Source organism: Homalodisca vitripennis, chromosome 7 (assembly GCF_021130785.1).
Source record: "Homalodisca vitripennis isolate AUS2020 chromosome 7, UT_GWSS_2.1, whole genome shotgun sequence".
Lineage (NCBI taxonomy): Eukaryota > Metazoa > Arthropoda > Insecta > Hemiptera > Cicadellidae > Homalodisca > Homalodisca vitripennis.
In genome coordinates this window covers 126,375,308-126,388,575 of record NC_060213.1, presented here as the reverse complement: position 1 = coordinate 126,388,575, position 13,268 = coordinate 126,375,308, and the positions used below count along the sequence as shown (strand labels likewise).

At 32.1% G+C, this 13,268-nt stretch overlaps 1 protein-coding gene across 2 annotated transcripts; it reads left to right on the top strand.

Annotated features, from left to right (window-relative positions):
- Nucleotides 1-2,098: 2,098 nt before the first annotated feature.
- On the top strand, nucleotides 2,099-12,521 carry LOC124366278 (ribonuclease P protein subunit p25-like protein). 2 transcript variants are annotated; one of them, XM_046822686.1, is made up of 5 exons: nucleotides 2,099-2,215; nucleotides 4,177-4,273; nucleotides 5,576-5,751; nucleotides 10,380-10,496; nucleotides 12,186-12,521. In XM_046822686.1, the coding sequence occupies exons 2-5, from the start codon at nucleotides 4,178-4,180 to the stop codon at nucleotides 12,487-12,489; spliced, it is 693 nt and encodes a 230-aa protein (XP_046678642.1). In that variant the 5' UTR covers nucleotides 2,099-2,215; nucleotide 4,177; the 3' UTR covers nucleotides 12,490-12,521. The 2 variants fall into 2 exon arrangements, with proteins under 2 accessions (XP_046678642.1, XP_046678643.1); XM_046822687.1 differs by having other exon boundaries at nucleotides 2,144-2,299.
- Nucleotides 12,522-13,268: the final 747 nt, after the last annotated feature.

Here is a 13,268-nt window from a genome sequence, read left to right as displayed (position 1 = left end):
AGGATAGGGCCTCCCGGCTCCCCTTAAACATACTGTACTGGTATCACTGATGTTAAGACCATCATATCTACCATATGTGTAAAAATAAGCATATTTTACCTCGTAATTTCCACTCTATTATCAAAAAGTATTCATCATAAAGGAATTCTTATTTATTTGGTTTTTTGCCATCGCATCCTTATTCAAAATTACTACAATGATCTCATTTTAAATTAAATGTAGTTAAGTTATAATTTTCCTTTTGATAGCTTAAAAATTAAACTAAGATTAAATCACCGATCTATTCCTTCTGATTGTTGAGTTTAGCATTAGTTCACCTTCCACTTAGTACAGTGTCTGAAATCTGACGTTGAAGAGATTCAAAACTCAGTCGGCGACGAAGAAGATCGAAATGAAATCTTTACATCGTTTCGACTTCACATACACCTGGACTACAAGAAAGCCCCGTGACAAATCAAGAAAGTAGACGACTGATTAGGATCCATGTCGGCATGTCATGTATAATCACAGTGCGATAGTACGGAACATAGAGTTACACATTTATAACAATAACGATGGCAAATGGCCGATCTTATCACTGTATTCTTTCAAAATTATCCATCGTCAACGACAAATGTTAAACAATGAGTGGGAGCAGCAGAAAACTCCAGAAATTTACCGGTGCCTTTTAATATCCTTAAGATTTATCTGTCAATATGTGTTGCTATTTGCAATAAAATACAAAAACGTGAAAAATCCTGTTGCACTGGTAGATAAATGAGCGTTAAATTTAAAAACATGCCACGGAACTGTTTTTGCTGTACCGTTTCTGTAAGGAGGGAGAGGGTGGATCCATCTAGTTGGTGGCGAGTATTTTGCTTGGGGCTCCAAATATGAAATAATAGCGGAATATATATATTCTGGAATTTCGGACTGTTAACTATATATAAACCAAATGTTTAGGAATGCTACCCTCGTTCATCTACAGCAGTGCGAGCAGATTTTATAAAGTAAACCAAAACACACTTCTACTCAAAACAAAAGCACGTGTCTTTTTAAATAGAATCCATATTTTAGTGTTGTTTTTTTTTATTTCTTTATAGGACTGGTAGTCGGTAGGTCATTATTTTATCCATAATTCTATTTACAGATTTTTCAACATTAATACGATTTAAATGCATGAAACCCCGTATAAATATAGTAGAGAAAATTGTCATGGTACTTTGGGATTATACCGACCACACCCAGACATGAATCGTTATTTCACATTTCGTTTCTACTGATTACTAGATTAGCGTAGAACAATATTTCGTCAATATAAAACAGGAATTGTCTTATCGCAAACACCTCCCCATCCTCAGACAGAGGTCAAAGTCGAGCGTCTAGTAGATAACGTGATTGCAGAGTCTCGCCGCCCGTTCAGCTGGTGCATCGCTTTGTTGTACTTCCGTGTTTTACCTCTACATTTCTCCAAACACAAAAATTCAACAAAAACAAACATTTACCAAACTAAACTTTTTATTAAAAAAACACTCAAAACTTGTTTTTATTCTTGATCACATTCCGCCACCCAAAATGCGAGTGCCTCCGGCCATCAGCGCGGGCTTCGACAGCACCTTCGGTGCTGCCCCTCGCTGATGTCGACGAAAGAAAAACATCCCTCGAGATAGTACCTATCAGTAAAATATCAAATTCTAGAGGGGCTAATCAGAAATATAAATTGAATTGTAATGGAAAGGCAATGATGTACCGTGCAAATCACGTGATGCCGCGCGGCCTGCCGTAATCAGGATTCTCGAGAAAGATAAGATAACAGCGACAACAATACCGATCACAATACCTGGAAATGCTTGTAAGTTTGTAATTTTGTAATTGAAGAGTTGTTTTTTTTCGTTCTATCATGTTTGTTTCTATAAATTTCTATTTTTGTGTTCTTCATACTGGTGTGGTCGGTATAATCCCAAAGTACCATTGTCATTGTAAATCTAAATATAATATATTATTTTATTATATTATATATAATATATCTTAGTATTGTAGTTTCTTGTTTTACAAGTATTTGATTGTTCGATGAACTGGTGACTCAATCGACATTTTGTCAGCTGTCGTCACTCGTCAGTTTAAAGTATTATGTGTCATGTCACTCATGTGTGTTGTTAGTGGTTGTTGAAACATAACCTTAAATTGAGTGCGAGTGTTTGGTTAAATATATATAGTTGTTGTTACATCTTTAAAGGTAAACATTTCTTTATAAACATATATATTTTGTTAAAGTGTTGTTATTTTATGTGTAACATTCTTCCCTACCTAAATGGATAAGGTATTGTTTGATTTCTAAAATGTTAATTAGACCCTATTATTTCCATGAAACTATTTCTATCTAAAACTCCTCATAGAGGAAAAGTCTGTGAACTTTCTCAACAATAGACCTAGGTTATTAATTTTAAATTCTGTGGTGTCTAAAGAGATTTAATTCTCTCTTAAACACATTTTTGTCAAATGAAATTAACTTGGTAATATTTTATACAACAGGATTCAGTTGCAGTATAATAAGCAACCAACACTTGAATGATTGATATTTATGAGTAAAACAATCTAGGATATATGTATTTATAAAATATAACAGACAAAATAGTATAACATTTAGGCCTACTTATTTTTTACGGGTAGGGTACGATAAGCGGTCCCGGTTTTTTATATCGAAGAATGTAACCATCGATACCTAATATTCGAATCTCAAATCCTAGACTATCAATCGATATAAAAGTATCTATAGTCCCCAAACAATCATATGTTTTAAAATAAAACATGAATTTAATATTTACAGCCACGAAAAACATGTCTTATCATCTTTCAAAACAATGTCGTGTAGTTTTCTAAAATGTACTGCCATTTTTAATAATCAAATGTTACTTATGTAACATTGAAATATTTGACGTGTATTATTTGAAAGTGTTTACAGCTGTTGAAATAGATCATGTAAGTTAATTGTTCAAAATAATTATTTAGTATCGATTGATTATGTCGATGGTTATGATTAAGTAATACCGTTTACAAATTTCGATATAAAAACCGGGTCCACTTATCATACCCTACCCTTTTTTACTAATTTGATGAATATATGTGTCTTGACACAAATAAAACATGTGCATAACCACTGCATTTAGTGCCATTACATATCTACAGTATTAGTATAAGTAACAGGTAATTCAGTGGTAACCTATTACCGGGATACTGTTGTTTCAATAACAGCTGGGGTGAATGATTTTTTCTCTTTCAGAAGCAATAATTGTTACTTTTGGGTTACTCAGTAACCAGTAACAGCCAAGACGATTTCATGCAAAGCAATTAGGGTAGAAATAGAAATGTTACATTTTTCAATGTTATTATGTGATAAAGTAGGTTTAGATGGATGATCTGGGATGTGATCTGAGGTTGCAAAAATACCGATCAGAAATGCCCCTGACCATCAGTGCAGGTTTCGGTGACGCCTGGCACCACCCTGAATTTCTGCCAAAATAAGAATAATACCCCTTGAAGTAGTAGCCTACCTAAATTCAAGCTCAGATCACGTGAACGCTCATTAAGGTTATCTTTAACTTTTTATATCTATACTACATATGTATGGCCTAATAATAAATAGTAGATTAAAACTTCATAATACCCAATCATTGTGTTGTATAGTCAAATTTGAATTAACCAGTTTATAAATTTATTAGTTTTTCAGTATATGTTACATTGTAATGAGTTACTTACATTTACGCTATGACGGTAACAGTTTACAGGAACGTAATAACTCATCATGTTATTTTGTAATGGATATTGACAAACAACAGTATTTCCTGTCTCTAGCGGCAAATACCATACGCTTGATTTAACTTTGTTTCAATTAATTTGGAACAATAATGTCGAACTGAATTACGTTATAGACGTTTAAGATTATATTATAGTGAAGCTATATTTTTATACTAAGCGTACTACTTACAATTAATTACTTAACATGGTAAACATATCTGACACATTTCTATCGAACAGTGTGTCAGCCCCCCTCCCAAAGTTATTTTCTATACGCCACTGTGTTGTGTGTAGGTACTAACCTCTGTTTACCTTATTGATTGCTATTCATTAATTGTATATTATTCATCATGTATGTAATAAATATGTACACGTTTCAATATTAATTTTTTTATTTTACAGCATGGACAAATACAAAAAAGGAAAAAATGTTGAGGAACCCTTGGAGAAAAGCCAGATACCTATACCTAACTTACCAGAGGACTTTTTATGGATGCATGTGAGTACCAATTTACAAGCATGTTTCATGAACCACTCTGTAAAAATGAGCATTGTAAAACCTATCTCTGTTAGGTTTATTTTTAGAATTATACAAGATAATATTGTTAATATCTTAAAATATCAATTGAAATGTAATATTAATACTTTTTATGTGTAGAAGATAGAATCAGACAGTTCCTAGAGTGATTTTCTAATAATATATAACCAAATAAACGCTTCCCCTAATAATATACTTTAAGTCAAAAACTATTATTCATATATAAACAATGCTTGAGAAATACATGTACTTCCATTTGTCTTCTTCTTTCTTAAAATGTATTAAAACTTGCATGTTTTAAAGAAAAAATTGTCATACACATGTGTTATCACAAAAAATCATAACTATACATATTTACATTCTTTTTACAATTCTCATTTGAATATAGCAACTCTACCATTGATTTTTCCAATGATGTAGTATTGCAAATATACTATTAAAGTTTGTATTTGTTTTTAATACGGTACGGTTCAAACAGATTTTTGCATAGTGGAATTTTACGAAACAGACCAACAGCTTATTGTTGTCAATAAGCTGAAATCCAAGCTCTAATCTAGTAACAAAACTTTTTCATAACCTTACCTATTAGAAATATGTTTATTCTTGTAGGCTTACAGTATAGTTTTCCTAGATAAAGAATTTTCACTCCCCACCATTCTCCATGGTACCCGAGTGATTGATTATTGATATTTTAGAGGAATATTTTGAGTTTATACATTAATAGGAAGGAATTAAGCTGTTATCTAAAGAAGACCGTTTGTGGAAAATCTTCTGCCTCATACTAGCCAAAACAATTGATTGAAGGGCCTATTGAAATACTTTTTTTCATTATAGATAGGATAGTCTTTTTTAATTTCCTCACTTTAAATAAAGAATTTTCCCTAAATGCTCATGTGATTAGTAAAATTATCATTTGTTTTCGTCATTTTAACTCAAGTCTCTATGTATTTATTTTAGTTTATATAATTACATTATCACATTCCAGTTTTTAAACCAATCCAATCCTTATTTGATGGTCTAACAAGAATGTAGATAAGATCATATGTATACACTTTGCTATAAAGTTTAGTTTAATTGTTATTGGTTATTGTCGGTTATTTCTACGTATACTGCTACACACCTACAGTAATTTTCTCATCTGGTTTAGTATAGTTGTGGCAAGATTTGGAACTCAATACTTAAAACCATTTAGACGTACCAATTTTATAAACCAGTTTGACTCACATGCAATCTGTAGGTCAATGGTAGTATTTTGTTGTCAAGGTGAATCCCGGTACCAAAATGCGGAACGTGTTGGAACACGCGTTGAAAGAGATTGAGACGCAGAAAACAGTCCTGTGGTCAGGCTCGGGACCCGCAGTCGGCAAGGTGATCAGCTGTGCTGAGATAATGAAGCGACACCACAAGCTGCATCAAATCAACAAGATATGCTTCCGCAAGTAAGAAACGTAGGCATAGTTTTAAGAATGTGATTGAACTAGACCACTAGATGTCTGACTTAGTTTTCTTCAAAACCCTCTCCTCGACAATTTCAACATAACTTCTGAACATAACCCCCGGAGGGAAAACCACTCCCAGGGCCAATCAAATAAAATCAAATCAAAATATTCTTTATTTAATACTGTATTACATGAATATAATTGAATGGTTTCAAAAACTTACAAATTAAGACCATTTATTTATAATCTCTTAGGGTCAATCCATTTCAAATCACCCAATAAAAATAAAATTTTGTTACTCAACATTTTTAATTTGCCTAATTTGTTTATTATGAGTTCCCTATGGGTAGACAATCACAAAACACTATTTGAAAACATTTTACAAGCCATAGTTTTTTTTCCTGGCGGCCATTTTAAAATGGCGGTTTATGCAGATTTTAGTTCAAATACACGGTTTGCGAAAAGTTTAATTGCCAAGCTATTTTTAAAGATATCAGAATAATCCAAAAACCATGTGTTTCAGCATAAAATGAACTTCGATTTGACATTATAATAATGTTTCTTTTGTGCAAGAAAGTCAATCAAAGTTGTTTCTGCAAAATCTCGGAGGAAAATTATCAATTGTTTACTTTTTAAGACCATAAAAGTTTTAAGAAGGAAAAGAGACTCACTACTAATATTTTTATTTATTTGTTGAAAACTAATATAACTACCTACTGAAAAAGTTTTTAGCCCCTGAGAATGCACTCCTTTTTTTTTCTAGAGCCTTTCAAAAATGGCCGAAAGCCTAATAATGTCAATTTTCTAGGGTTAATAACTAAAAAGGGACTGAATGAAAATAAATTAAAATTTTACAGAATGTTCTTTATACAAATAGGAATATCTCATAAAAAAATTATGACTGAGACTTAACTACATTTAGAGATATACAGCATTGAATTTCAGTTAAAAGCGCTACCCTTTTTCTCGCTTGTGCGGTACCAAGTTAGCAAACAAGGGCTTGTTTAAATCATTATGTTAACAATAAACTTATTATTTAATGCTCAAAAAATTATATTCCTTATTTAAAACCTACTTAGGATTTACAATAAAAATTATTTAAAACCAGAAAATAATGGTTTAAAATAAACAATACTCATAACCACAAAATACCACTTGCGCACTTTAGGAAAAATAATTTGCTTAGATCTGTTATACTGTCAAAATGTATATGCATTTTAATTTATGTTTCTAAAATATAATATTATTAAATACATTTTATAAAATACATGATGTAAAAATATATGTTAGTACCTGAGGAATATTTTTAAATAGTAATAGTAAAAGGTGAGTGACTTGTCAGCTGAAGAGAAGAAATGTTTGCTAAAATTAAGAATTTCGAAAGAAATTACTAATATTTGCCACTACCACAAAGATAAGTATTTAGACAAATACAACCACATTTATGGGGAAAAATGTTTGTGGGAATAAATGAGAAACTATGTAATGAATTATGATCTTGATTTAATTCGCTTGATGAAAATTGCAGCCAATAAGTAATTGAAACCAATGTTTTTTTTAAATCTAAATGCACAGAAGAACAATATTATGTGGATACAGTATGCAAGTGTAGTACAAAAATTGTATCGGTAAGTTAAGTTGAAGAATTAATAATTCTTACCTATTGTTCTCACTGTGTAAAGATTATGAGTTACTATTTTTAAAATATTCCTCAGGTACTAACATTTATTTTTTACATCATGTATTTTAATAAAATGTATTTAAATAATATTATATTTTAGAACATAAATTAAAATGCATATACATTTTGACAGTAAAATAGATCTAAGCAAATTATTTTTTCCTAAAGTGCGCAAGTGGTATTTGGTGGTTATGAGTATTGTTTATTTATATACCATTATTTTCTGGTTTTAAATAATTTGTATTGTAAATCCTAAGTAGGTTTAAATAAGGAATATAATTTTTTTGAGCATTAAATATAAGTTTATTGTTAACATAATGATTTAAACAAGCCCTTGTTTGCTAACTTGGGTACCACACAAGCGAGAAAAAGGGTAGCGCTTTTAAACTGAAATTCAATGCTGTATATCTCTAAATGTAGTTAAGTCTCAGTCATAATTTTTTTTATGAGATATTTCCTATTTGTTATAAAGAACATTCTGTAAAATTTTAATTTTATTTTCATTCAGTCCCTTTTTAGTTATTAACCCTAGAAAATTGACATTATTAGGCTTTCAGCCATTTTGAAAAGCTCTAGAAAAAAAAGGAGAGCATTCTCAGGGCTAAAACTTTTTTAGTAGGTAGTTATATTAGTTTTTCAACAAAGAAATAAAATATTAGTAGTGAGTCTCTTTTCCTTCTTAAACTTTTATGGTCTTAAAAAGTAACAATTGATAATTTTCCTCCGAGATTTTGCAGAACAACTTTGATTGACTTTCTTGCACAAAAGAAACATTATTATAATGGTCAAATCGAAGTTCATTTTATGCTGAACACACTGGTTTTTGGATTATTCTGATATCTTTTAAAAATAGCTTGGCAATTAAACTTTTCGCAAACCGCGTATTTGACTAAAATCTGCAAAACCGCCATTTTAAAATGGCCACCAGGAAAAAACTATGGCTTGTAAAATTTTTTCAAATAGTGTTTTTGTGATTGTGTACCCATAGGGAACTCATAATAAAAAAATTAGGCAAATTAAAAATGTTGAGCAACATGACCTGGGTGATTTGAAATGGATTGACCCCTTACTAAATTAAAATAGAGTATGGTAAAATATCCTCATAGTCCATTGAATGAATAAAGGGTTTTATTTATTAAATACATTTTTAGTTTATTTTTAATTTTGAAAAAGAAGTTTCTGATTTTATATTTATGGAAATTTTTTGTAAACGATAATTCCAGCATATTGTGTTTCTTTTTTTCAAAAAGTGCCAATCAATGAGAAAGAGTAGGCAATTTGTCTCTCTATCATGCGTTATACTGGTGATTAGTACCACTAAGCATTTGTTCTCCGATTCTTGACCTGACTGACAATATTACTTCATAAACATATAGTCTATAAACAGTCTGGTAAGAATCAGTAGTTCCACAAATTTTGCCTTTACTGAGATTTGTGGTAATGTTTATGTATATAAAATAATAATATTAATGTCGATTGAATTTCTAAATATTATTGACAATGTCAAAAATCACATTACTTAGCCAGGTCACACAATATCTTAATTACTACTTACAACTAAGGACAACAATATGTGAAATCTATAACTTTTCCATAAAAAATTGAAACTTACAAATTACAAAAATTAATCCTATAAATATCTCAACTAAGTATATTGACCAGCATGGTACACCATTTCATTCCAGTATGGCGGCCATTTAAACTGAAATAAAAACTCCATTGTTTATGGGCCTAGAGAAAAATTATTTTGTCCAAGTATTGTCCAAGTATAGTTGATATCCTGTACTTCTAAAATAAACCATATTCATATTTCAGTTATTACAAAATCTAACTATTTCTTTCAAGCACAATTTTGAGCTAAAATCGCATTCAGGGAATGACTGAATAGTTCTTAAATATATGAAATAGTTCTGACAAGGAAAACTTATTTATTTTTTTGCCCTTCGTCTGCTCTACTTTATTGTTTTACTAAAGTAACAATGTAGTAATTTGTTTGTAAAATAATATGATGAGTTTGTGGTGCAGAGTGGGATGAAGGAAGTAAACAGTGAAGGGGCCACACAAACTAGTATGAACACTGGTACTATCCAGAAGCCAATACTTTTGGAACAGTTTGTCTTACCAGTAACCTAATAAACCTAGATTATTAGAAAGAACAGACTTTATATGACTTACTATGAAGATTACATTTCATCGTGAGAATCGATTCTTGTTTTCTGCCTCCCAAAGGGAAGCGATATCGGCGAGAAGGATGCCACTCTGTCTCTACGTATTATTTATGTTTAGTGATATAAGAAGGTTTAGGTTAGGTTATCATAAATGTGTTACTAGTAGTACCAAAGAGATAACCTTTACGAGCGCTCATGTGATCTGAGCTTGAATTTAAGTACTATCTCGAGGGATGTTTTTCTTTTCTCACCAGAAGGTAAACGCATCAGTGTGATTCCGTTAATTTGTTTTGACAGTCCTGCTGATTTTAACATCAAAATTAATTATGAAACATTGTTATATTTTATTTGAGAATAAGTACCAGACTATGAAATGTCAGATTATCTTTTAACAGATTTTCTGTGCTCTTTTGCATCGTGATGAAAAGTATCATTCAATGCTTGTCTCAAAAGTTCTATTGCAGGGCTCGATAGCATTTTCCACGTTCGGCTTCACCTTGCATGTAAATGCAATCTTGCCCTGCAGTAGCTCACATTTTAGACTAGTAATGAAATGTACTATTTTGCTTTTAAGTTCAAAATTTTAATTTTTCTCTGATGGTTTTACCATTTTGTGCAGTAATGTTTTAAGGTGTCATTACATCTAGAAAGGTCAGTTTCCATAACTAACAAAAACGAGAAACCAACAAGTGGTGGATTATTGCAAAGTTTTCAAGCCTTTAAAAAGACAGCAAATTAATTTTCAGTTTTGTAATGTTGATCAACGATTGTGTGTTCAGAGTGAAGGAGTACTGGGACCCACTGATAGAAGACTTGGATCCTCTCGTGGTCATCAGGGAACAGCCTACCATCCACATCCTGTTGTCAAAGGATCCTTTGGATATTTCATTGCCTGGGTAATTATTACCTCAATTAACACCTTCACTGTGGATCTATACTGAGTAAGACCTACTCCTCTCCCTGCTACACTGTGCTCTAATGCGTCTGCCGAAGTCAGGTTTATTTCAAAAGTAAGGTCCGATTCACTGTAACTACATATTTGAATTTGGAGCCAAGGACAAAACACGCATGTGCGCGGACTCCCAGCATGCCTTGCTCGTCAAGCGCCACCATTAGCATTGTTACAGTTGCTGTGTGATGTTTATAGTGACAGTTCACACTGTTTAAGACAATAGATCAGCCCGCCGATTGTGAAGTCAGGGCAGTGATATGGTTCTTGTCTGCAGGAAACAATTCAGCAGCGGAAATTCATCAGCAGATTACTGTAAGTTTACTGTCCTGACATAATTAGTGACAAATAGAGTGCACAAGTGGGTGTGAGCTTTTAATGAAGGACAGGATAATGTGCATGATAAAGAGATAGAGATATTGAGATAGCGCAGGTTCAAATCCTGTCTGTGACCGTTGCACTTTTTATCAGTACCATCAACCTTGTACTGTATCGACTCTGCCCCTTATTCTGTTTGATAAGATCCTCGCACAGGCCAGTGGCCCATGAGGACGGACAGAATAAGGCTTAAAAGGGGATCGGTCTCTCCTTTTATTAAAAAAAAAAAAAAAAAAAAAAAAAAAAAAAAAAAAAAAAAAAAAAAAAACCCTGCTCTGGCCGACCATCAGTAATTTGAGATGATTTGGTCAATGCTGTTGACAAAAAATGTCATAAAGATCGACGATTCACTATTTTAGATTTAGAAATAATTCGGATTTCCCGAATGTGAGTAGAGCAACTTTACACGGTATTGCGTCTAAACATTTGTATTTTCAAAAATTGAGTGCCTGTTGAGTTCCCAGGCTGCTTACCGAGTCCCAACGAATAAAAAGGATAGCTTCTGCTCTTGCTTTTTTTGGAGCGATATAAGGAAGGTGATAGTCCATATTGTCACAGGGAATCCAATTAGAATTTAAATTTTTATAATTGAACATATTGTCTGATTGTCTAAAATTAACAAAATATGCCAAACTGTTAAAAAAATTAAACAGTTTATACATTTGTTATTTGTGTAAAGGGGGTTTCAATTATTTACAAGAGCAGTTCTTATTGTCAATCAGTACAACAAATTTTTACATTCTACAATATTTGGCCTTCATAGCCTAATATTGTAAAATGTGAAAATTGGACATATTTAATATGTCCAACGTTTAGTAAAAATGTAATTATCTTCTCGAATCTAATTGTACCTTTATATTTTTGTAATACTCTAAAGGCAAAGAACTGAGGTAGTCCGCAAAAGAGGAACTTAGTTTTGAGTGAGTGTGGGCCAAAGAAATGTCCACAACTAACCGAAGTTGACTAACAAAGTGGGAAAGAGGTATTCTAATTACAAATGCCTTTGTTTGGACAGATCATAAAATATGTCAATGACTGAAGGTAAAATAAGGGTCAAAAAATACATGCAAGAAATCTGATAGTTTTTATATTGTTCCATTCCACATGTGTACCATCAGCTTAAATATGCTTAGCCCTCTGGTGACACTTCACAATTCAGACATTTATTCATTTTTTTATATTCATATAAATGGCAAATAATTTCATAACATTGAGTTTTATTTCCGTACTGGATATCTGATTACGGTTTTGCTTGTAGGTATCAAGCTCCAGACACAAAGGCTAACAATCAGAGGAAAAAACAACAAAACAGACCACAACAAAGGAGGAGGATTGACCCTGAGAAGTTCGAAGAGTTAGGTCTCCGCTCGTCACGGACAAAGGGGTCCAAACGCAAACAGTTTGAGGGAAAAGGAGAAACAGCCGCTGCCACTTCGCAGGCTCCGAGGCCACAATCTAACTGGAGAAGCGAGCAGAGAGGAGAGACAAGCCAGGGCAAAGTAACACCCAAAGGTGGACAGAAGTCCACGAAACAACCCACTGTGGATAACAGTGTTAGATAGTAAAGATTGCAATACAGGTTCTGTTTTTAACATTTTGTATTTTTATTTTCCTTATTGAATGTTTGTGTGGTTACTGTTGATTAGCACATGTATTACTGAGGAGGCTTGGGATTGATTAAAAACATCAAACCTACACCATTCACATTTGCTATTAACATTTACAATATTTGATGATTTTTAAGTACACTAATAATTGCTGGTAGAAGACAGAATAGTAAAAAAATCAAATTGATGTTTTTATTTTATTACATCCAACGGTTACATCGAAATTATTTCTTCCAAATAACGATTAAAATTTCGACATCCTGTAAATAGTTTTTAAAACATTACTGTTCCTCCTCTTATAGACCCTTAGCAACAAGTAAGTTTTTTTAATCCGTGTAAAAAATGTTGAAAGAATCAGGTGGAAATGAAGGTTTTTCCATAAGCAAAGTGTAGTTGCACACTACATAGCACAGCATCCGCAAATAATGCTTACAGATTTTACATCAATCTGAAGACAGCATCACAAGTTATGCTGTGACTAGTTTTTTTTTAATGTGGGATCATAGATTATTTATTATAACTGGCAATTTTACACTAGCATTGTTTATTTGTAATACAGTATTATGAAAATATTTTCACTGGACTGCAAACAAAATATTATTTACTTGTTAACTAGATTTTCTTTCTATGGTTTTTCATAAATAAAATAAAACTTAAACACGTTTTAGCAATCAGTATTTTGCGTACATCGATCAGTGGTTGTCTGCAAATAGGCACAGCTCACTTGCGGCAAT

Coding starts and splice junctions, on each gene's coding strand:
- LOC124366278 (XM_046822686.1), top strand. CDS start 4,178: ATGGACAAATACAAAAAAGGAAAAAATGTTGAGGAACCCTTGGAGAAA. Junction 5,752..10,379: donor AACAAGATATGCTTCCGCAA/GTAAGAAACGTA, acceptor TTGTGTGTTCAG/AGTGAAGGAGTACTGGGACC. Junction 10,497..12,185: donor TTGGATATTTCATTGCCTGG/GTAATTATTACC, acceptor TTTTGCTTGTAG/GTATCAAGCTCCAGACACAA.